Below are 25,978 nucleotides of genomic sequence, written 5' to 3'. Positions count from 1 at the left end.
AGATCTAGTCGATCAGAGTAGAGCCTTATTGGGGAAGCTTATTGTTCGGGGGCTGCTTCCAGGCGCTGAGCCTTGGAAAGAGCTCCTCTTGCAGCGGCTGCATGCTCGGGCGCCCCCAGCAGGGGGCACTTGGGCACCAGAGATTCGCTGGATCTTCATAGAGATGAGGATAGGCCTCAGTAGAGGATGGGAGGATAGATTTGCTTTGAGTATCCTGAGAGCTTGGGAGCTGCTGAGATCGGGGCTCTCTCAGCGACCTCCTTCTTGTGTTGAGGAGCGGGCCAGACAGCCGCTCATCTGGAGCCCAGCGGTTCGCACAAAGCAGGGTCATATGCTGGGTTCTCGGCCTCGTCTAGCCTGGGGGCCTTTAGCAGCAGGCCCAGCACGTAGTTTTGGAGACTGGCAGGCCTTCTGCAGTCTCCCAGAGGAGATCCAGGTGGAGAGGCTGAGTCACTTCAGAGGGGGGTTGATTATGAGGGATGATATTCAGGAGGCACTCACAGAGGAGTGGTTCACGCCTCTCGAGCCAGTGGCCCCACGGTGGATGGGAGCCTTTACACAGTTGAAGATCTTGATTGCTGTCAGAGCTTGCACTGAGGATGGCAGATGCCTCTACTATGAGATTCAGGATGAGGGCAGACTTCAGAGAGTGGAGGTGGAGTCGCCTTTGGTTGCAGAGTGCACCTTTCAGAGGATACGGGTAGTGGCCGCTGCTTCTCGGAAGTGGCATATTGACCCCGACCCTGCTGATGTGCTCCCGGATTGGCGCATATGGGCATATGCAGCGCGCCCCTTGGCCCGGTTACAGTGGGACCCCGGGGAGTACGAGTGGCATGATCCTTATGCATCCCTTGAGGCCACAGAGATTACCTTTTTCCAGTATACTGTTCGGCTGGGGTGGCATATTTTGACGGCGAGGAGGACGGTCTCTCCAGCGGCAGCGGGGCATTGGCAGCTACAGGGACTCTCACAGGAGTTCCTGGAGGATTTTTGGGCTCGGCTCTGGGCTAGTCGACAGGCCGGCAGGATCTCGACTTTCCAGTGGTGGCTGGTCGCCCACAGGGGCTCAGCAGTTAGCACTTGGCTTGTTTACAGCGGTCTTCCGGCGGCCTGCGTCCGATGCAGCCACCCTATGGAGACACGGAGACATTGCCTTTGGGATTGCCCTCAGGCGTAGCAGATTTGGCTGCGGATGCTGCGTATTCTGGCTCCCCTCTCTCCAGAGGGTATGTTTACGTGGGGTGCCGCTGCTTGGTCGACTTCGTCAGGGCCTGCTATGGGCTATGAGATGGAGCAGGGCAGTCAGGCCATCAGATTCATTAGGGGCCAGCCTCGCCTGGTTCCGGCACCGGATTTCTCGTCCGCCAGCTGGACACAGGAGAGGGATTTACGATGGGAGCTCCTCAGCAGCCTCACCATCTGGTTCACCTGGAGGGCCCGGTGCTTTACGGCCTTTGAGGGGAGATTGGAGCCACCAGCAGAGACTGTACGGGGGATTTGGCAGGAGTTGATCCACACCCTGCGAGGACTGTATGACCGCATCCGGGGAGACTCGGATGAGGCGATCTTGCGGCGCCAGGCCTTTCACACCACTTGGCGCTATGGCCCCTTCTACACCTTACACACGGGATCCCCCCGTTGGCACTACAGGCCACCTGTTTGGCTTTCCCCCCCCCCCCCTATTGTATGATTTAGCCTCTCAGTCCTTTGTACTGATGCTTGTATTTTGCAGCACCTAGGGAGAGTCTCCCGGGCTGCCTTGCTGTATTCACTGCTCTGTTTCTCTTATGAGCAGGAGAGATCTTTTGTAGCCCTACGGGCGTTTTTTATATAACTAATGAAAGGATCTTTTCTCGGAAAAAAAAAAACTTTTTAAAATCTCTTGCTCTCAAATAGGTGTGTATCTCTGTTTTAAAGTAAACCAGATTAGATGAATTAAATAAGTGTTTCTGGGGTCTCTATCAGCTTGTTCTGTGACAATAGATTTGGCTCATCGGTCACCACAGGATTCAATATATATCAACTTTGGAGGTCTTGAAGTCCTTGGAAGTGTGCTTTTTTTTTTGGGGGAGAGAACGAATGAGGTTTTAAACTTAAATTGATCATTAGTCTTACCATCACAGTGGGTCGGTTTTGGCTCGGAAGATGGACAAACCATACTGAGGTAACCCCCATTTCACCTATGATTCTGGCTCCTGACTGCAGTTCAAACACATTATCCTTTTTGAGTGATGGTAGAAAAAAAATCCAAGTTGATTCACTAGTCGTTCAGCATTAGAAGGATTTTTTCCGAAGCGAGAGACAGGCTAGCCGAGTTATAGAGGTTAGGATGATTCTATACTCTTGATTGATGTGCTGTATGCACTCTCCAATGGCTAGCTGCTGGCCAAAATGGCTAGCCACAGAGGTCATTCATTTTTAACCAGGAAAAAAGCTTCAATAAATTTATAAGTTTTGAATATAATGTGAAAAAGTTACTTTTCTTGTGTCCCATTGGAACTTTAATGAGACTGTTTCACTGCTTATTTCCAGTTATTATTTGATGGAAAGCTTGGTCTGTAGTTCTTCTTTCAAAGTGGACGTTCTGTTAACGTTCATGCTGGAGTAAGCAAATTTTGTGGAAGATTGTGTACTAAGTTTTTTTTTTCCCTCAAATTTAGAAGTCGTGAATTTCTTTGGCAAGAGGGACACACGGCATTTGCTACCAAAGCGGAGGCAGATGAGGAGGTATGTGTCCTTGCAAACAATGTTTTGTTGCAGTGGGCCATGTATTTGGCACCCTCTCTTTTTTTGAAATAGATCATGTGTTACTCGCCCGGAAGCGCGGGGGATTGCCAAAAATAGTAACTTCCCCTAAAATTTAGGAGATGATCTCGTTGTGTTCCACCATGTAAGAAATACATGTGAAGCACCATGTAGAAACTTGTTTCATTGCTTGATCTCTCCCAAATCCTCAAGAGTTCGCCATACATACTTTTCACTTGACCCTCGAGCTCCAAAGCCCATTCTGTGTCCAAGAAACCGTCTCAAGTGCCTGGACCATGCTATGAACGCTTGGCCCTTTATATTGGATAATCCCCCGTTCCCAAAGCTTGAACATTCTTGATCTTTGGGCATCCAAAGCCATCCACACACATGGATTCTGGAGATGCCCAAAATGGTGACATCATGTTCTATTGAAAGTATGTTGTCACTTCAAATCCAGCACTGAAAAATATCTATGTTCTTTTTTTTATTCTGCTGGGGGAGGGGAGGGGTGTAAAGAATCGATGACTACTGAAAGGGTTTAAAAAGTAATCTCGCAGACTTTCCAAGGCTATACCAAGGCAGTTATAAAAGACAGGTGTACACTGTTTTCAGCTTGCCTCTGCTGTTACATGTCCATCAGAATACAGTCCAATCTAGCAAGGCTGTTTGGCCAAGCATTTACCACTCTCTGTAGGGCAGTGGAAGGCCAATGTGAACAGCTTTGCCATATTGTATGCAGTGCATATCAAAAACCATGTCTTCCGTATAGTTCAAGTCTCTATATTCCATTGTCTAACACTGACCATTCATTCCTCTTTCCCATTACTAATCCCCTTAGCTATCTAAACCTCGTTAAGGAACCACCCAAACCCTTGCAAGCATGTGATCTACCACCAACCACAATTCCTTGAGGCAAATCACTTCAAAACCATGACCGTGATTGTGGAAGCAATCATGATGGATAAAACATGGTGTACATCCTGTAATTTTTTTAATGTTCCATTACTTCAGATTGATGGCCTTCTTCACCTTCTTACCAATCGGAGTTTCTATGATTTGATTAGAGACCAACTCCTCAGGGGAGACTTATGAGAAATTGGGGAAATTGGAAGCATCAGGGAAATTGGGGGAAATTAGGGGAATTGGGCGTGGTTGGAGAAATTAGGGAAATTGTGTGACATTGAAAAAATTGGGAGAAAGGAAAAAATTTGGGAGAGTTGGAGGAAATTGGAAAAAAAAGCAGCATGACATAATGTTCAGGTTGTTACAAGTTTTTTTTTCATTTTCAATTCCGTACAGAATGCAACCTTGATTCCAAGTGTTGGCAAACGAAGCAACATACTTTTAGAAAAGATAAAAGTTTTTTTTCATCTATCCCTAGGACTTACATGGGATTTGATTAGCTTTGTGGACTGCTAAATTGGAGACTTACATGCAGTTGTGATGTCAGAAAATTAGAATCAGTTGTTGAAATTGTTATACACACTCTAGCGATGTTATTCTTGAGAGACCATGTTTCAAAAATTTCACTAGAGTTGTTGCCTTTACAAAAAACAATGTGCTGTGGTTTGTATAGGTTCAATTAGTGTTGGAGCTCTACAGAAAAATCTATGAGGATTTTTTGGCAGTGCCAGTTGTCAAAGGTATCAAGAGTGAAGTTGAGAAGTTTGCTGGTGGTCTTTACACTACTACAGTCGAGGTATGTATATTGGAAATTCACCTTTTTGGGCCTGATCTTTGGCTGCATAATTTAGAGGTTAAGCGAGCTTGGGTAATTGTAGGCGTTCATCCCAAACACAGGGCGTGGTATTCAAGGAGCCACTTCGCATTGCCTTGGGCAGAATTTCTCTAAAATGTTTGAGATCTACTTTGAAGATGATAAAGGTGATAGATCACTGGTCTGGCAAAATTCGTGGGCATTTACAACCCGAGTGGTAAGATTGTTCACAAACTTTCCTATGTAGCCATCTGTTTTCTCTTTAGACTTGAAACAACTGTTAATGTGGTGTGTTGTTTTTTTGTGCTTCTTAGATTGGTGTCATGGTGATGATTCACGGAGATGACAAAGGCTTGGTCCTGCCTCCCCGAGTGGCAACAGTACAGGTGGTTGTGATACCTGTTCCATATAAAAATGTGGACTCCACCCTTATGCTAGGTGCCTGTCACGATGTATCACAGAAATTGGAGAGTGCAGGTATACGAGTAAAAGAAGATACAAGAGATAATTATCCTCCAGGGTGGAAATACTCTGATTGGGAATTGAAGGGAGTCCCTCTCCGTATTGAGATAGGTCCCAAAGATATTGAAAAAAAGCAGGTATGTTTCACTTTGCTTCTGTAAAGATCTTTGTTTGATCACTACTGGGTTTGGCTGTCATTTTGCCACTAGAAATGCCATGCTTGTGTTTAGATTCCAGGCAATGTTTGGTAGTAGTGACAAACCAGGGCTTAGAATCGAAATCACGGGCTTGCAATTTTATTTAAACAGCTCATTCTTCCATTCATCTTGTTGTGCTTGGAGGATGTTTGTGAGTTTGTTTGAATCTCATCTTGAAATTAATATTTACTCAGGTCAGGATGGTTCGGAGGGATAACTTTGAAAAGGAGGATGTTCCTCTTGACGATGTTGCAACGAGAGCTTCAGCTTTACTGGACGAGATTCAAGATAACCTGTTCAAGAGGGCAAAGGAAGAAAGAGATCTCTGCATAAAGAAAGCACTGACATGGGATGATTTTATTCAGGCTTTAAACGACAAGAAGATGGTTCTTGCCCCTTGGTGTGATGATGTGGTAAAGCCCTTTGCTTTATTGTGTGACAATCTATCTCTTGTTTTGGACTGGTGTAATGGTATGCTTAGGGGTTATTTTTTGGGTATTTCAATGATACAAGGAAAGATGGCACTGTTTTCTTAGCACTGGAACTTAACGATTGTAGGCAACCTTTCTCTATCATATTTAAGTTGAGTTAACAGAATTCAAATTTATAATAAAAAACCACTTGATTCATTCAAAAAGCGCTCAAACTGTAGTAATCTAGAAAAATTAGATCAATTTATCCAACACAAAATTAGTTTTGCAAGTTACCATTTGCAAATTGTCAAATTCAATTACCTCTAAATTGTAGGAAGTTGAAGAGAATGTGAAGGCCCGAACAAAAGGAGATACTGGGGCTGCTAAAACGCTCTGCATGCCTTTTGAACAGCCAGACCTGCCTGAGGGTAAACAATTTTGATGAATGTTGATCTTATTTTTGTGCTTAAAATTGTTGAGCTCTTGAGGCTGATGAGACCTGAGCTGTCTCCAGGCACAGTCTGCTTTGCATCAGGAAAACCAGCCAAACGGTGGGCACTGTGGGGTAGGAGTTACTGAGAGCCTCTTCCCTGTGCAACAATGGGCGGCTGTCAGAATGTTCTTCTGAGTATGCTCTGGTTATTATGCTAGAGAAGTTCTCTTGACATCCTTGAGATTTGGATTTTTGCTATCATTCTACTAATCATCAGTATTGGTCACTAGGGGCAGTAACCAATACAATTTTCTGTTAAGGGTATACTAATTTTATGTTTCCACTAATCTACTAACCTTTGGCTTCTACAAAGCAGTAGGGACAAACAAACCAAAGGTTCAAAATTTTGATGATTGACAAGCTTTTCATCTTTGCTGTTTTTTTTGGGGTAAAATTGAATTATGGCATATGTTATGTTTGATCGCACTTTTGCTTAGCATTTCTTAACCTATTCATTTTCTTGTCACTGCGTGATGAACCAAAGTCGTGTTTGTTGCATTCTTGTGAGCAATTTGATGGTTTATTGAATAAGTTAAGCACATGAAAGTTTTCTACTTGTATTAGCTTCCTCTTCTTTACCCATCTTGTGAGAGAGAACTATCATGAAGGACCATCTCTATTTGCCTTCATTTAGCCGAAAAGAGTCTCCCTTCACCCCATTGTATATGCATGAGTGTTGACTACACCGCAGGTTAATATGGTTTCATCTGTAGGTTAATATGGTTTCATCTGCCCAACCTATTGTAAGGCGCTTTGCCATCTTAAAGCAGGTCATTTTTTACAATAAAGAATACGCAATCTTTTCCTTGCAGTGAGGTTCCCTCCTTTTCTCGTATCTTGCATGCTTGATGCATTCTTGCTAGGTAGGGTTGTTTGTAGGTTTTTGTTTGTATTAGCTTCCTCTTCTTCCTTCATCTTTTGTGAGAGAGAGCTATCATGAAGGACCATCTGTATTTACCTCCATTTAGGTGAAGAGAACTCTTTCTTCACCCTGTCGTATATGCAAGAGTGCTGACCACTTTGTAGGTTAATATGGTTTCATGTGCTTGACTATCTTAGAGTAGGTCGTTTTTGGCAATAAAGAATACACAATTCTTCCCTTCCATTATAATACTTGTGAGGTCCTCTCTTTCTCTACTCTTGCTTGCTTGTGCTTTATTATATCTTGTGTGCTTGATGAATACTTACTAGATAGGATTGATTGTAGGTTTTTTTTTGCTTGTATTAGCTTCTTCTTTCTTTCCCATCTATTTGTCTCCATCTAGGTGGAGAGAGCTCTCTTTTCATCCCATTGTATATGTAAGAGTGTTGATCACTCGGTAGGTTAATATGGTTTCACTCATTCTAAGGTGTTTTGTCATCTTACCTTTTAGAATGGATACTTAACATTTTGAAGACATCGTTGGAACATACAAAGCGGTCTTGCCTTGTGTGTAATGTTAAATAGAAAAAGTCTAAGAACTTCGTGAATATACCTAGGTGCGTAAGGCTAGTAATAGAGATTAGATCATTTTTAAATTTGACTAGTCTATTGTGAAAACTAGTCACTTGTATATAAGTCAGTTTTGCCAGTAAGAATTATACAATCATTTCCTTGTAATAGAGTACTTGTGAGCTACTCTACTTCTCTACTCTTGCGTACTTGTGCTCTATTATATCTTGCATGCTTGATGGATGCTTGCTAGATAGGATTGTTTGTAGTTTTTCACTTGCATTAGCTTTTCTTATCTTTTTTAAGAGAACCATCGCGAAGAACCATCTATATCTGTCTTTATCTAGGTGAAGAGAGCTCTTCCTTCATCCCATTGACAAGGAGCATTCCAATGTGACAATAAAGTAAGGACGCGATAGACAAGCTAGTGTACTTACATCAAGAAGTTATATGATTATGTCTCTAGGGTAAGGTCCAACAATACATGGTTTGGTAAGTCAAAGGTAAGCTCTTGACTTGAATATGTTTGGCGTCGTTGCCTAGGACTTAGTTTCATTCCATTCGTCCATTTCAAGCTATTGGGATTACCCAATATTCTCGATGTTGATTAGGAGGTCACAGTGTAAAATACATACAATTTTGGAGTCTTGGATGTGTTTAGTTTGTTGTTTTTTATTTTGTTTTGAAGCTTGTTGCATTAGAGTATTCTATTTTTATATCTTGGAAGAAAAAACTCATGGTTTCTTGGTGTTTTGTATGATTTTGAAGCTTGAAAGGCTTAAATTTCATTGCATTGATAGCTTAGAAAAATTGTGATTAGAAGTGGAATGCAATTCGAAAATGTTGTCATTAAATCTAATATCTATGGATTAGAGGGATAGATAATTTTTGTTTGGATATTTTATATTTGTTTGAATTGGTAGCTTAGAAGCATGCAAAACCAATAAAAAATGATATAAAAATATTTAAATAATTTTATAGGCACCATTAATTAGAATTAAGATTCTTAATCACCTCTCGTTAAGGTTGAAAAACTTTAAAAACTAGGATAGCGAGCACTTGGGTTGGGAGATGTGAGTCCATAGTCCTGTGAAAAAAGACGAGTCAACACACGTTAGCCTAGAGGCATGAGCTATGAGTCTGGACATGTGAGTCGTGAGTTTGAAGACATGTCTCAACAGACATGAGTTTAGAGATAAGTATATCTAATATTGTACCAACTAATTATTGTTGTCTTTAAGACTTGTAAAGTCATATCTACTCATTCCTTTATTACGAATTTTCTTGTCGTAGGAATTGTACCAGCTATAATTTTCAAGGAAAATTCTTGTTATTTGTAATTATTGGGACGTTAAAGTTCACTTATCATCCAATATTACAACCAATCTTGTCATTGACCTAGTGCATAAAATTCAATGCCCTAGGTAGATCTATGTATAAAAATTAAAGCACAAGAGCTTAGTTCATACAAAAAATGGGTGAGCCTACATATATGAGTCAACATATGTGAGTCTAGAGACATGAGTCTATAGGTGTGAGTTAATAGATGTGAGTCTGGAGGCATGAGTCAATATATGAGTTAACACATATGAACCTAGACACAAGCCTAGAAAAAAAATCTTATTTTTTAAAAAAACCAAGAAAAAATTCGTATGTAAAAAAAGGCGTTTTTGAAATCGGTTTCAGACTTGCTTCATGAAGCATTAGAGACCGTTCCACTAGAGTGAAACCCTTTGATATAAGCTCGATCCAGACTAATTATTGAAAATTGCATTACAGTTGACTATAGCGCATTAAACCACACTTCCTCAAACCCACCTAGCCTTAGTTCCAACAAACAACCAGTACTCAACATAGCACTCTCTGTATAGAAGGTAAAACTCCTTCGGATCCACCTCAAGCGAACGACATGAACCAATTAAACGTAGATGCAAGTGGCAAAACAATGGAACACCTGAACACCACGGTCCTCTAAGTCTAGGTTCACTAACTAGATCTGCAAAACAACATTATAAACTTCCTGAAAAGGGCATTAAACCATCTTATTTTGGGGGAAAGCTCTAGTGAAGGAGCAAAAGCAGGACCATGAACTTCAAGTTTATTCCCCATGAAGTGATTAAACCATGTCCGTCAACGCCATAATGTTTCAAACATTTGGTGTTAGTCTTGAGCTATGGTTATCCCAAGCTGACCACGACCAACAAGCAGCCCAACAACTACAGTTATTACAATTGGGACATGTCTCCTTTGATGTACAATTAGGAATAAGTGTTTCTTAAAACACAGTAGAAGGCACACACAATGCAAGCAAGAGTTCCACTTTCCACAGGAGCTCATTATAGAAGCGTCCTCACTATGAAACTAAGTTCCAATTCTTGACACACACAATAGAAAGCACACACAACGCAAGCAAGAGTTCCACTTTCCACAGGAGCTCATTATAGAAGCGTCCTCACTATGGAACCAAGTTCCAGTTCTTCTTCATTCAGAAGAGGAACATGGAATATGGGGAAGGGTAAAGAGCTAATGTTTGGGACTGCCTCAAACCATAGGGATCCACAAGGACATTCACATAATGTGTCCTCATCCACCATAATGAGCGTGCAATCTCAAAGCCATGCCAACGTAGGACGAGTATCATTGAAAACTACACATCCCAACTCCATGGGATGAGAAATCCCAAGTCCTGAAACATAGGGTTTTGTGCAACCACTCCCTTACGTTTCACCACCCCACGTGGCTGTGCGCAGAAGGCATATTTAGGATGACATTTGAAATGGGAAGGGGGGTTACCACAAATATAATACCTACAGGCTCAGAGTTGGGCAAAACAAAGCCAATTCACATCTCAAGGATGATGACAAAATTTGATGGAACTGGAGATCCTATTCAGTATCCAGAAAAGTTAGATCAAATTTGCGAGGCCATGAGAAGGATTGATGATCCCACCAAGATCTATTCATTTGGACTTTGCCCTAAAGGTAAAGCGCCATGGGAAGGATTAATGATCCCATCAAAGTTTGTTCATTCAGAATTTTCCTTGAAGGCAAAGAAGACAAATGGTTCAGGTATCTAGACCCACATAAAAAGGCTAGCTATGAGGTCTTTGCTGGGATATCTATGCTCTATATTATATTGTCTAGGCACTGGCTAGCTCATGTTTGTACGGCTCCCATTATGAAGAGTAGCCATGGTTGAGCAGCTTGGATGCCCAAAATCCCCGTATTGATACAGGAAGGTGGCCTAAGAAAACAGATGGTTTAGAGACAGTTTATATAAGATTTGGCACATTGTCAAATAAGCTGCATGCTACACTAGACTAATATCTCATAACAATCCGTACATAGAGTAGGTAGACTTTACTCTTGGATACCATGTCTTGACATTGCGGGGCTCAAACGGGGCCCAAGATGAGCCCAAATGGTCATGGGAGGTGGGAAACCTACTACGCAGAATCTGGTACATCTTTATGGGATGAGTCTATACCATGGACGATGGCACTGACTATGACCATGAACCTATGTGGTCATGCCATGGATACCCCGCGTATATAAGCTTATAAAGATACATGGCCAATACTTTCTCCACACAGTTTATTATTCATCACTATGAGTTTACTCCCTAGCTTCTACTAGCATACGACCTCCATCGTAGCACTTCTAGGCCAACCCATCAAGAAGCTCCCTTCAAAGGAGCACATGGGTGTGGGGCTTTGCTATCTATTGTATCACTTCAATAATACAATATTCTTCTCTATCTCTATTATTATACAATTTGAATATCAAAGTTTTTTGATGTGAAAGATTCTACTTCTTGTGAGTGTTCTATTGTATACATCGCGGGTTGTATCCTTACATGGTATCAAAGCTTCTGTTCGGTACAAAACTTCATTGCTAATTATTGTCTAGTAGTCCCTAAATGGCATCTTCCATAAGACCCCGCCCACACCACCATTTGGTGGCACCAATTATCCTATCTAGAAGTTCAAGCTTAAGTCTATTCTTTCCTCCTATGAGCTTTGAAACACCATTGGTGTTGATGTTCAGAGCCAACAAGGGATGCAGATGGCAACCCTGTACACCACCTCTTGGTGTTCATGGAAAGCTTGATGGCACCAATTATCCTCTCAAGAAGTTCAAGCTTAAGTCTATTCTTTCCTCCTATGAGCGGACACTGTCATTTTGGTGTCGATGTTCGGTAACCCTATACACTGGGATTGATGACCTTATCCAAGCTTGGAGACAAAGGGATTCAAATGCTCTTTGCTCCATCATCGCTAGGATGGAAGATAGCATGATGACCATGGTTTAGCATGGGCTTTGTTGCATAGCTAGTGTACAAGACCACAAATCTCTCAAGGAGTTAAAATCTCCAAAAATAGCTTCAAAAAGAGACGCTGAATGAAGGCGAAACGATGGAGGTGTTTCTCACCAAAATCAAAGATCCTCGTGATCAGATGGTTTCTATCCACATGAGTGTGCTCTCCTTGGATCTCGCTCGTCGCTATCTAAGGGTATTGCTATCAAAGTATGATAGTTTTGTTACATCTTTGAATGTTGGTGTCAGGTCTACTCCTCTCACGTTTGAGGAGTTCAGCTCATTACTAACTAGATGGCTGCAATCCACATGAGTGTGCTCTCCTTGGATCTCGCTCATTGGATATCTAGGGGTATTGATTACTATCAAAGTATGATAGTTTTGTTACATCTTTGAATGTTGGTGTCAGGTCTACTCCTCTCACATTTGAGGAGTTCAGCTCATTACTTTGGGATGAGGAGATGAGGATGCAGAGTCGTAATGGTGGCGATCAGGCTTTCTTTGCTACTAACACAAAGAAGAAGTGTAAGGATTCCAACTCTTCTGATGAAAAGAAGAAAAAAAATACTTTTATTATAATAAGAAAGGGCACATAGCCAAAGAATGTAGGAGAAAACAAGGAAACGCCAAGAATGGCACTCTAAAGGCGTTCAGCTCACATTTGAGGAGTTTAGCTCATTACTTTGGGATGAGGAGATGAGGATGCAGAGTCATAATGGTGGCGATCAGGCTTTCTTTGCTAACACAAAGAAGAAGGGTAAGGATTCCAACTCTTCTAATGAAAAGAAGAAAAAAATACTTTTATTATAATAAGAAAGGGCACATAGCCAAAGAATGTAGGAGAAAACAAGCAAACGCCAAGAATGGCACTCTAAAGGCATTCACACAACGTGACAACTAACCGTTGCCACCATTTTCTTCTTTGACCCTTCTTGATGGACAGTGCACTATTATGCTCCATTGAATCCCATCTAGTTGTGTCCAACCTTGCTACTACATGGTGCCACCTGTTCATGAATTCTACACTTTTTATTGAGGAAGATCACTTCCTTGACCTCACGACACCACCCAACCTCAACTTCCCCAGCCATTTTAAGATCTACTTCACTCGACCATGAGAGCCATATAGACCCTTGTTTTTTGAGAATTGAAGGTTACTTACCGCCAATTTTGTAACATGTCTAACAACTAATACATCCATAGGGTAAGAAGGCATCCTTCAATACTTAGCCCCCTCACCACTAGAGATGCCCATTCCTATATATCACATAGTCTACACTTAGCCCTCACCATCGGAGATGCCACAAGATATCTCCGTCAATGAGGCATAGGAGGCCTATGCCTTTTTCTAAAGCCACAAGCCTAAAGATGAAGAGGATAACCTTAAAGAATCCTCACAAGGAAATTAAGGCGGGCACACCAATCTTCTACAGAAGAAGCCCCACAAGCCAATGAGGCTCAGTCTTTTGATAGATTGGACAACAAAGCGAATACAATAGAGCTAAACCCAAACCCTGCTAGGGGTGATTCTGATTCCACCCCACCCATTACTCCAACCCCAAACCCCACTAGGAGTGATTCTGATGCCACCCCACCCACCGCTCCAACTGGCCCAACTCTACATCCCACCCATAACCCATACACCATCCTCCATGGGAGCCCCTACTTTATCAATAGTTAATCCCCTGAGCCTAGAGCTTATTCCCCAACTCAACCACCTCATTAACCACATCCACAAGCCCCCCATCCTTGAATCATTCCTTGAGGGGTCAGACTTCAATGAGGCACCACTGTCAACAATTAATGAGGAAGAAGCTAGTGAAGATAGTGGAAAGGACCATGGGGTGTCCTTGCCTTTCTATAACAGCTCAAATACCCACCCACTATTTGGGATCTTGCATTTCAATGTAACTTTCATAACCACCTTGATGACACACCCTTTGACATGGCCGAAATATGTCTCGTGAATTCACTTATTTTCCTGTTGGAAGATCAACCACCCGCCGCAACACACCAGAGGAGGTTGGCACTTTGATCCTAGGGATTACTTGATTGTAGGCCACATAGGATTACAACCTGACTTGCACATGCCCTATCTCCTCGGTGATTACCAAATGTAGTGGGAATACATGGTTGCACACTCCATGTTAACCCCAAGTACATGCCAATCAACAGAAGTTGGTCTTGGCACAAGTCCTATGCACATGGAAGGAAAAGGGTCTATCTATAACTTCCCATATATTTATAGCCCCACACTCCACACCACCATGGAGATGTAGCTCCAAATAAAGAACTGTAATGACCTCTACAACACCAAGGTCCTCAACCCTGCTATAGTAGTACCACATGGTTTCACCATGGAGATACAGCTCCCAAAAATGAAAGAATTGCAATGACCTCTACTACACCAAGGTCCTCAACTCCGCGGACTATAGTAGCCACATGGTGATTCTTCAGTCTCATTATCCTCATCCTTAAGGAGAGGTTCCCAAGAATCAATGGACAAGCAAAGAGCGGCTAATCTTCAACCTTAATAAGGGTCCCTTCACCATCAAATAGAGATTTACACCATTGTCAAACATTTCCACGCCATAGATTGGTCACTTCTAAAGACATGCTAGATACAAGGCTCTATAGCTTAACATGGTTTCACCCACTTGACCTAGCTTTGGCATCTTACATGCTTGAATGGGCACTCATCTTTTGTAAGATGACGCTGGAACATATGAAGCAATCTTACCATATGCTTAATGTGAAATTGGAAAAGTGTACAGACTCCATGTACATAGTTGCATAAGACTAGTAATAGAGGCTAGATCATTTTTTAAGTTTGGCTGGCCTAATGTGAAAACTAGTCACTTATATATAAGTCATTTTTGACAATAAGCAATACGTAATAATTTTACTTGTGGGATATCCTCCTCACTTTTCTTGCTTGCTTGTATGCCATTGAATTTTGCTTGCTTTTGATGGCCGTATGATAGATAGGTTTGGTTGTAGGTTATCTTCTTGCATTAGCTTCTCCTTCATTCCTTGCCTTTTGTGAGAGAGAACCATCACGAACAAAGGACAATCTCTTGTTCCCTCCATCTAGGTATAGAGAGCTCTCCCTTCACCCCTTTGGCAAAGGAGCATGTTGGCATGACAACGGAGTGAGGACAAGAACGGATGCTTGCATCGAGCTTCATGCATCCATATATGGGGATGAAATGTAAAGGAGAGGCGTAGCACATACTCCATTTTCCTATAGCAATTTATCAAATCCACTTCTTCTACTTCAACAATTACCATAGTTTAGGACGCTTCATCCAATATTGATTAGCAAGGAAATCAAGGACAAAAGAGCTATAGTGGGCTTGTTTTCTTCTTCCCCACCTTCTTAAGGTGTGAAGGTTTTTGTGGAGGGAAACATCATGTTGTATCTCTTTAAAAATATTGGTGATAGTCGTGTTGGCCACCCATTTTTGGACTCTTCCCCAATTCCACTCTTAATTATTAAGAAGGTCCTCCTTATCCTAAAGATACCCCTTCTTATCAATGGCAGGCTTTGGGTAAGCCCTTAACTTTGCAAAACGTACTTTTATTGTGAAGAGTGGCATCTTGTTACATTCGTGTCCTTGGATTATTCTTACACAAGTGCTCATGGTCTTAAAGGAAACCATGCTTGAGCTTCATTAACTTTCTTAATCTTTGCTTGCAACTTGGATGCTAGGTGTATGTGTGCATGGATGCAAAGTGAAGTATATTAAAAGGGGTCCCTGTATGTTCAAGTGATGTATAGCGATATCGCATACAAATGTAGGGGGGAGTGCGTGTGATTATGTGGCACATAGTGTGGGTGGTAGTAGGTAAGGTGATGTGTTAGGTGAGGTAATGTGGCACACAATGTCAGTAATGGTATAGAAATGGTAAGGTGGCACCCTTTTATGGAATGTGTGGGTAGTGAGGCTATACACAGTTTATGTGATGATGTGACAAATATATTTTTTCATCATGATATGCCACAGTTTTATATGGCAAAGTGTGTAATAATGTGGTACACACTTTTGTGTAAAGATTAGCACACACTTTTGTAGAGTGTGTAAGCACAGCAGGAGTGGAGAGCACCCCAACTTACATATGCCAAACCCCAAAGTCTAAGCAGGAGTGGAGAGCCAGAGCACCCTAACTTACATGTCAAACCCACCAACAAAGTAGGCTAGAAGAAACCGTGGATGTGCCACCAAGTCCATGCACGTAGTGGTCGCACCCCCAAATAATTCTAGTCTTAGATGAGCCACCCCCCGTGTACAAAATAATCTAGTGTACTGCACGCATACTCCCTTGGCAGCACTCCCATGGTCCCATGCCTATAGTCCCGTGACACCCCCGCATCATCATGCCACAACATCAACACGCCAGGTGGAAGGACAAAGTTTAGACAAGCACACCAACATAAAGCCAACATTGGTGGTGTCTACGTGAATGAGTAGTAAGAAGTTTTTCACCTTTTCTCATTTGAGCCCATATGGTAAGCCATAAACCCTAAACCCTTGTTGTACATATGTTATGAAAAAATCCCACTCAATTGCACACTCACCATTACCGAGAATGATTAAAAACACAAAAACCCAAACGCCTAAAACAAATCTAGGAACAAAAAACTAAAAAATATGCACATGCACACTCCCTACACTAAAAAATATGCACATGCACATCCCCTACACTCACATGTGCAACCCACCCTTTGCACGCACACCCAAACTTGCACATCATGCCCCTACACGCACTCGTGCCAACACACACTTATGTGCACACAAAACATAAGACACGCTTGCATGTGCAAATACTTCACACACACACATGCACTCATAAGCACCCGCACCCTCTCCACATCACACACCCCCACACATGTACATACACACGTGTGCCCACACAAGCGCATGTGCGTGCGCGCGCACACACAAACACACACACACATAAACCCCCCCACCCCCCATATATATATATATAACCCCACCTATTTTTGTTTTTCAAAAAAAAAACGAGACCAACCTGTATGGCCGCATAGCCCCCCACGAGGCCATGTGGCAACGTGGCCCAGGCTGCCCCTAGCCATGCAAGGCTAAGGGGGCACCCTAGTCCCTTGGTGGCCCTCTCCAAGGTTACACCCATGGCCATCACGGTTGCCCCTGTCGTGCCCCTCCACCCAAGCTGTGAGATGCAATACACCCCTTGCATAGATCCACCGTCTCCACCATCTAGCCCTCCTACCATTGCCAAACACACGCGCGCGCGCACATGCACACACATACACAAATGTTAAGGGTTATATTCAGACCTCCTACCTAGATGACACTTGGCAGTAATATGTGTGGAATATCCCATATGTAAAGGTTATGTGAAGAGATGGAGGGTAGAAGATGGAGTGGCTTGTGGTATCCCTTCTACATGCTTTTGAGATGGAAGAAGCCTCTCCAAAGCCAGTTAGGAGAAAGTGGATGGGGTCCCTTGCACTTGCACTTCGGCTCTCTTATTAGGTTGCTACAATTTGAACTTGGTATGGGAGCCTTTGGTGTTGGGTTGGGACCTCTGGTTTCCACTAACGTGTGATGCGCTGGGATCTCTAGTGTCCATTGATGTGTGACACATTGAATGTGATGTGCTACATTGTTGAGAGTCATGGTGGTTTTACCATTGACTGTTTAGCTATGGTGTTAGTGTTAGCTGAGCCCACATTTGAAGTGTGTGAGTCACACACCTTATGACTTCACGTGGAGGCCAAGGCCAACAAAGACAATGCCCTTGAATAATGTAAAATCCAAGTGGGTTTGGAGACCCAAGGCCATGCCTCCGATGCCACTGCCAAAGTGTAAGTAGGAGTGAAGAGCAGTGAGTGCACCCCGACTTACGTGTTGGATCCACCAACAAAGCAGTTTGAAGAAAACCGTGGATGTCCCACCAAGGGCATGTAATGGTCGGACCCCCCAATAATTCTAGTCTCATATGAGCCAAACCCCCCTCCTCGGGGTACAAAATAATCTAGCGTGCCGCACACATATAGACCCTTAGGCTAAGGTCCTTTATACCCATTTCTAATTAATTCCAATTGCACATTGGAAAGTTCTTTTTGAATTTCTGTTTCAGGGGAAACCATTTTAGACACTAGGAGGATTTTTATATCCAAAAATATCTCAATTTTGGACTACCTCCCTCTAGACATTTTCTCTCTCTAGGTCAAAACAAGATAAAAAAGAATCTTTTTTTTATTTCAGAGGGGGGAATAATTACAATATCAGAAGGAGACGTTCTTACACCTGTACACCTCAAAAGCTGGGGGGAGAGGAATCTTACATCCTACCCCACTTAAAAAACGCGAGATGTCCTCATCTCGCAAACTAGAGGACAACTCTTTCCCTTAAGATCCAACTGATTTTGGGGTTCCTTATATTCTGGTCAACCCAACAAAATCCTGGGATAAATATCCCTTATATAGAACTCATCATTAAATAACAATTCATTCAGATCATATCATTCATATCTTTAACACAATAATGGTCCATTAGACCGAAAAATTTCTTTCTGAACATTACTCCACGGGAATTTTAGTCAAGCAAGTTCTCAATTCGTCATCCTATTAACTTGATCCACCAGGTCAAGTGTTAACAGTAGCAATCTGATAGCACAATCCACTAATCTCATAGTGATTTGCTGAGGTCATTATCATCATTCCAGTTAGAACATTATCACAGGGACTTGTCCCATTCATCCTCATTATGGTTTTGCTCACATTATCACTTTTCAACCAAAATTCAGGAATCATCTTTTTCCAATCTCAGAATCCAAATCAATTCATCAATTCTCAACCAAAATTTTAAAATCATATCCACATTCGAATTCATCATCTGGATCGCATTTTTGCTTATAATTTCAAGGTCTTAGATTTACTCGTATATACTGTCAGTAAAGAGCTGCAGTTATACCCTCGGTATATACGGGTAGTCACTCACGGTCCTTGGAATTATAAGGTAAATACCATCATGTCTAGGCCTCAAGCAAGTCAGGGATTCCATACAATTATGGTACTTCCATCTGAAGACCCAATTACCAATTTACGAATTTCAATCTGAATATCAATTTGTATGAATTTCATCACACAATTCCAACCTTTTATTGTTACTTCATAAATTTTTGACATTTTTGGCTTCTCAGTTGGTCCACTATAGCCAATTTGCTCTGATACCAGCTGAAAGATCCCTGCCCCCTCCGCGCAGCCAACAAATTCGGGGGTGCTAGCACAGCGGAAGTAGCACTCCTTGCGCGGTGCAGGGTCCTCTCACTCGGGGCCTCGCCCACGGATATCTGGACAGGAGACTAATCCCTCGGTTCTTTCAAAACCGAACCCAAAAAAACTTCCCTTGCCCGGAAAGCACGGGCGATTCCTCCAGGATATTTTTACTCTAACGTAGTCAAGGTCATTACTGACCAAACTGATCCGACCGAACCTAAAGTCACTTGGTTAGATCAAGGAAGAAACTTGCACTTGGATCATAGAGATCAACGCTTTTTTTTCCCATCGAGAGGCACAACCGTTGATTCCTTCTTCTATAGAACAATTACTATCCGGGATTTACTTCATCTAGCATACTACAACAGAAATTGAGTCTCATTTTACGGATCCATCAGTCCAGCCTAACCCCATCCAGTCCCATGGGTTAGCCAACTGCCCAACCACTGTAATGATGGGATCCAATTAAGAATTTGGTTAGTTTTATCCCGGGTACCATGGAAAAGAGTTCCCGGGCCGCCTAGCCGGATGTTCATGCAAACTTAAAGCTAGTCACACCACTTACACACCCAATATGAAATTGCTTTCTTCACAGATTTAGCTATCTTTAAAACAACATTTAATGAAGCCATAGTATCGCTGATCACAATCGTCCAAATAATCCGGTTGAATCTTAATTTCCAATCATTCCTTCATCGCAGTATCTATGGCATCATTGGCAACCAGAACGCAAACCACCTGTCCACTCAAGGGCCTTTTCGATAGTTCCTAGCTCATAGTACCCGGCAATATATTCACTTATAAAAAATTCAAGATGGAATCTCCGTTGAAGATCAGCAAGATCAACCAACAGATCCATATAAAAGAGCCATGGACTCATCCGTTGAGGACCAGCAAGGTCAATCAACCAGATCCATGCCCGGTTTCAGAAAACAACTCTTACTCCTTGTTCCAATATCTTCCACGATGCACGTGTGGGTATCTTCGGCGACCCAGAGCCCGAGCACCATATGGTCAGTACCCTCTAGGATCCTTCGCAAGTCACCTAGCGCTTCACTCATAGGCCCCTTCCTTGGTCCCTCATCCACCATACCGGAAGCTCACCATTTAAATCGAATTGAGGCTGGTCAAGACCTCGGCCGACCTTGCTACGCGAGACGTCCTCCGTTGACTCTCTGTCAGCTGTTGCAACTTTATCAGTTAGGTCCACGACCTTATTCTCACAAGAGGGTCAAAATGCTTCCCCAATATTCTTGACATAAAACAGTCATTTACAAATAGGTCACAAATACAGTTTCTATAATGAACTCTCGTCTTTCCACATTGTTCCACATCAATCCATATTACTTAATCCACGTCCAATTCATATGTGTACCCATTTTCATCCGATCACATCTCATTTTTCATCTCATCACATCAGATTCATTCACATCACATATCATCCATTCACATCCCATATCATTCATTCACATTCTGATTCACATGACATCACATCTCATTCATTCTCATCCCGATTCACATCACATTACATCTCATCCATTCACTCACATCGACATCACATCCTTTCACATACACATCCTCATTCATTCTTCCACATTCACATCCACATTCGTACTTCCACATACACATCCATTCCACTCTTCCACGTACACATTCACATCCACATCCATTCTTCACATACACATCCGCATTCATACATCCACATCTATACATCCACATCCATTCTTCCACATACACATCCACATTCATTCTTCCACATACACATCTAAATTCATTCTTCCACAACCTCATCCACATCCACATCCACATCCATACATCTACATCCATATCCACATACACATCCACATCCATACATCCACATCCATACATCTACATCCATATCCACATCCATACATCTACATCCATATCCACATACACATCCACATCCATACATCTACATCCATATCCACATTCATACATCCACATCCATACATCTACATCCATATCCACATACACATCCACATCCATAACATCCACATCCATATCCACATACACATCCACATCCATATCCATACATCTACATACACATCCACATACACATCCACATTCATACATCCACATCCATACATCTACATCCATACATTCACATACACATCTACATCCATATCCACATTTATTCATTCTCATACACATGCATACCCTTTCTTTCACATATACATCCGCATTCACATTCAATCACATCCCATACCCATCTTATCGCATCCGTTCTCATCCTATCACATCCCATACACATCTTATCGCATCCCATTTACATATTATCACATCCCATACACATCTTATCACATCCATTCACATGCTATTCCCATTTAATAGCTTTTTCCTGATTGATACCGATAATAAGACTTTTTCTAAATTTTTACCAATTGCTTGGCCTGATTAAAGATTCTTTTTCTGACAACTATTTTCATATTCCTTCTCAATTCCTCAATTGAATTATATTCAATATTCTTCTTTTGAATAAAAGAATTCATGGGATTTGTAGAAATCAATTCTACCCATATTTACCATGGGAATTCCTCTTTTTGCATTTAATTATTTACATTCCAATGTCATGGGAATTCCTCTTTTCCCATCAATTATTTCTCATAAAATAAATTTATCTAAATTAAAATATCCATTATTTCGATATGCTAGAAATTTCTCTTTGCCCGTCTAAATGATGGAATTCCAAATGTCATAAGAATTCCTCTTTTGACATTTAAATATTTCTCATAGATAAATAAATTTATCTAAAAATTTGTCTTTGAATTTAAATAAATTATCCCATAATTCCAATATACTAGGAATTTCTCTTTTTCCATCCAAATGTAATAGGAATTCCTCTTTTAACATTTAATTATTTCTCAAAAATAAATAAATTTATCTAAAATTTCATCTTTAAATTTAAATGAATTATCCAATAATTCCAATGTGATAGGAATTTCTCTTTTCCCATCGAATTGATGGAATTCCAAATGTAATAGGAATTCCTCTTTTAACATTTAAACTTATCTATGCAAAAAGATAAATTTAACTAAATTTTCTCTTGAAAATTAAATAAAAATCTTCATTAATTCCTTTACACTAGGAATTACACTTTCCTTATTTAATTATTTGAACTCCAATATGGTGGGAATTCCTCTTTCATCATATAAATTTATCTATGCAAAAAGATAAATTTAACTAAAATCTTTCTTTAGTTTTTACATAAAATATACATTATATTAGTATTCCAATTTTTTTCTCTTAATTCTTTGGAATACATGGATTTCCATTATCATGGGGATTACTCTTTTAACATAAAAATAAATTACTAGAATTTCTCTTTTTTCTAATTTATTAATTAAGCATAAACATAAAAATCAATTTCTCCATGATTTCGATGAGAATCATTCAATTAATCTAGGATGAAAGTCCTCTTTTCATATTATGAATGAAAATGTTTTATGTATTTATTTTACAAAAATTTTACCATAGCTCCGCTGATATTACTAATAATTCTCAATTTAATTGAAAGAATAAAGTTTAATATTATTGATATGATTACAATGACCACTAACAGGATCATTATCCAATTATGGATTGATTCATAATTTCTCTATGAAATAAATATCATAAAAGCATTAAAAAGCCATTATTTTGGCCTCTAATTAGACAAGCATAGAAATTACTTTTGGATTAGAGAAATGCTTCATGGGAAGCTTCATTTGGATTGAGAATAGATTATAGGAATGACCTTTCTTTGGGGGGAGAGAGAGAAATGCTTAAAAACCATTAAAATTAAGCATAAATAGAAATTTATGTGTTTCTTTATTACAATTCATAAAAGAACTTCAATAGTAATCAAAAGCCATTCAAATTAAAGATTCTCAAGCTTGAGAGGGGTTGAGAAGAGAAGCATTTGGAGTTTTAATAAGAAAAAGACAATAATCCATACTTTACCTTTTAATTTACTTGATTCTTTGATCACAGTAGAGGCCCCCAACCAATCAATTGGTTTGGTACGTTGTAGGAGTCACCAAGGAAGATTGAAGAGAGAGAGAAGCTCCAATCTCTTCAATTTTGTAGAGGTTTATAGAGGATAATAGAAAATATCATTATTTCAAAATAATACTGGCATAGTATAGTTCTCCTATTTTTTTACAAAGGACTAAGGATCTATTTATAGGTGAGGGAGGCCTCTAACCAAGTCCAACTAATTTCAAGAATTTTCCAGGTTCGGTTTGGTTGAATTTGGACAAGATTTAGACCTAGTTTGGTTCCCTTTTGATTTGGTTTCATCCAAGAGAGAGGAGAGATAAAAATATCTTAATATTTTTGAGTTTAAAACTCCACCACACATGTGAAATAGGCGCCTCCTTGAAGGGGCCCCTTTTCCTTACACATGTGTCAAAAATGAATCATTATACCCAAAATATCTCCTTTTTTTTAGTAATACTCATAGTTTTTTACTAATAAACCTTGTACTTAGTCAACTCTTCATCTTATGTGGGCATTTACTCATTTTTAGGTATTTTTCTTTTATAAACTGGATTTATCTCCTCCCCACACTTGGATTGATCCTATTGGCCCATAAGAACCTTAATTGGACCATAATCCAAAAATTTCTGAAAATCTAGACCCTTAGACTAAGGTCCTTTATACCCATTTCTAATTAATTCCAATTGCACATTCGAAAGTTCTTTTTGAATTTCTATTTTAGGGGAAACCATTTTAGACACTAGGAGGATTTTTATATCCAAAAATATCTCAATTTTGGACTACCTCCCTCTAGACATTTTCTCTTTCTAGGTCAAAATAGGATAAAAAGAATCTTTTTTTTATTTCAGAGGGGGGAATAATTACAATATCAGAAGGGGAGGTTCTTTCCCCTGTACACCTCAAAAGCTAGGGGGAGGAGGAATCTTACATGTATAAAGCCCTGCCTATTTTTATTTTTCAAGAGGCCCACATGTGTGGCCACATAACCCCATGAGGCCATGAGGCCTAGGCTGCCCCAACCACGCAAAGCGTAGCCCCTCCAAGGCTACGCACCGCCACCCTCTCGTGCCCCTGCACCCACGCCGCCCGTTGCACGCTGCGATGCAGCAAGTGGCCCGCTGCCTCTGCCATCTAGCCCTCAAGCTATGATGGGAGGGCTTCTCAAGCAAATTTGTGCAAGAGGCTCTCTCTCTCTCTCTCTCTCTCTCTCTCTCTCTCTCTCTCTCTCTCTCTCTCTCTCTCTCTCTCTCTCTCTCTCTCTCTCTCTCTCTCTCTCTCTCTCTCTGTGGAATGGGATTCAGAGCACACGTAACTAGAGATAATAACAGAAACTTAGCAAAAGAACTAATCCATAAACCTACAACAAGCAAAAATTTAAAACAAAAAGTCAAACAGATTATCTAAATCAACAGCCCGTTTTAATACACGGTCAATACAAGCCTTCTCTGACTCTTTTCAATAAAACCTAGCAATTAAATTATCAAAAGGCGCATAAAGGTAAATCCACAGTGCAAACCATTTTGGTTATAGTTACTGAAATAAGGGTTAGTCAGTTGATCAATGCAATCATTAGAAATAGCCCGACATCAAGAAAACCTATTCATAAATGTCTTGTGCAAGTCGAGGAAAAATCTATATCATGCATGTGAAGTATTTAACATCAAAAATTAATTTGATAGTGCATGCAGGTTTTTAGTATGTATAAACAATTTATGAAGTAAACCACGCATCTCAGACAGTAAATGATTTAAATACCTTTAACATGCATATGCATGTTAAATACCTTTAACATGCATATGCCCTAGCCACGAATCCATCAGATGGTTTTCACAAAAATCATTAACACAAAGGGTATGTAATTAATCAATGACAGTAGAGGGAAAGCAACCATAAACTCCCGCTAAAATACCTGAGAAGAAAACGAACTTCTTGCGGAATCCAATACCACAGACATGGCAGAAGAACTCGTAAAACATACACATACTAAGTGAGCAAACTCACAAGCAACAAAGCCGTTTTATATCCACCATCAACTGAAGTAGCCAGCTAACACCGCCTTACAGTTTCAATGAGGATTCGTCAGAGTATAATTTGCAGAGCACCACTCCACAGGTCCCACCAAGAAACAAATTGCCCCATACTCATATACCTCCAAAATAGGTGATAATGGAGCATTTTGCCTCCAAAATGACATCCAAGAGCATCTCAACAGAGCAAGCCCTATGAGTCACCATCAAAAACTCATAGTTATGCAAGACCAAAGGTAAAAGAGATTATTAAAAACTTATTTGTATTAAAAAACAACCAGGGCATCGTATATCATTCCCAGTTAAGCGTAGCCCTGTATCATCAATAATCCAACACTTTAGGGCATCCATAACATCAAGATATGCCCATATTGGCAGAGTAGGTGTGGTGTTAATCACACATAACAGTCAGAGTGCAGCATGCAAACCTGAAATAATTTCAAAAGAAACCAGAGAACATATTTTCATCATCCAAATATTAATCCCAAATAGGATACCCCGAGAGGTCTGTATCATGTCATCCTTCAAAGGTTGATAACATGAATATTATGGTCAAAGCAACATACTATGGGTTTCCATCAAGTCCTTAACCCATAATCATATGCAGAGTTAGAAACACATAATAATATGAAAGCCATCGTGGGATTCCATAAATTAATAACAAGTCACTATGAGTTACCTGAGAGGAAGAAAAACTCCCTAACACTGTTGTAAGCACAATAGACATCGCGCAAGAACACTAATACATGGGCTAAGTCAGCATGGAAGCACTCATCATTCGCTGCTTTTTATAGGTGGAATCAAGCTGATGCAACCAGTTATCACCCATGAAAGCTCTTTATCAAGGTCGTTCCACTCCTCGGTGTATTAATCGCAACCAACCATAGCCGGTTAATGCCCAAAATG

At 40.7% G+C, this 25,978-nt stretch overlaps 1 protein-coding gene across 1 annotated transcript in view; it reads left to right on the top strand.

Moving 5' to 3' along the window:
• Window positions 1-6,453, top strand: part of LOC147610132 (proline--tRNA ligase, cytoplasmic-like) — a 30,012-nt gene extending 23,559 nt beyond the window's left edge. The window contains exons 7-13 of the mRNA XM_086786702.1: window positions 2,661-2,727; window positions 4,325-4,447; window positions 4,530-4,682; window positions 4,780-5,064; window positions 5,319-5,537; window positions 5,872-5,965; window positions 6,052-6,453. Of these exons, the coding sequence (XP_086642828.1) occupies window positions 2,661-2,727; window positions 4,325-4,447; window positions 4,530-4,682; window positions 4,780-5,064; window positions 5,319-5,537; window positions 5,872-5,965; window positions 6,052-6,116 (1,006 nt within the window). The 3' untranslated portion in view covers window positions 6,117-6,453. The remainder of the gene's footprint in view (window positions 1-2,660; window positions 2,728-4,324; window positions 4,448-4,529; window positions 4,683-4,779; window positions 5,065-5,318; window positions 5,538-5,871; window positions 5,966-6,051) is intronic.
• The last annotated feature ends 19,525 nt before the right edge of the window (window positions 6,454-25,978 follow it).

Source organism: Cibotium barometz, chromosome 50, assembly GCF_041138505.1.
Source record: "Cibotium barometz isolate CiBa-2024 chromosome 50, ASM4113850v1, whole genome shotgun sequence".
Taxonomy (NCBI): Eukaryota; Viridiplantae; Streptophyta; class Polypodiopsida; order Cyatheales; family Cibotiaceae; genus Cibotium; species Cibotium barometz.
The sequence above is the reverse complement of the archived record's forward strand: the minus strand, read 5'-3'. Positions and strand labels throughout refer to the sequence as shown.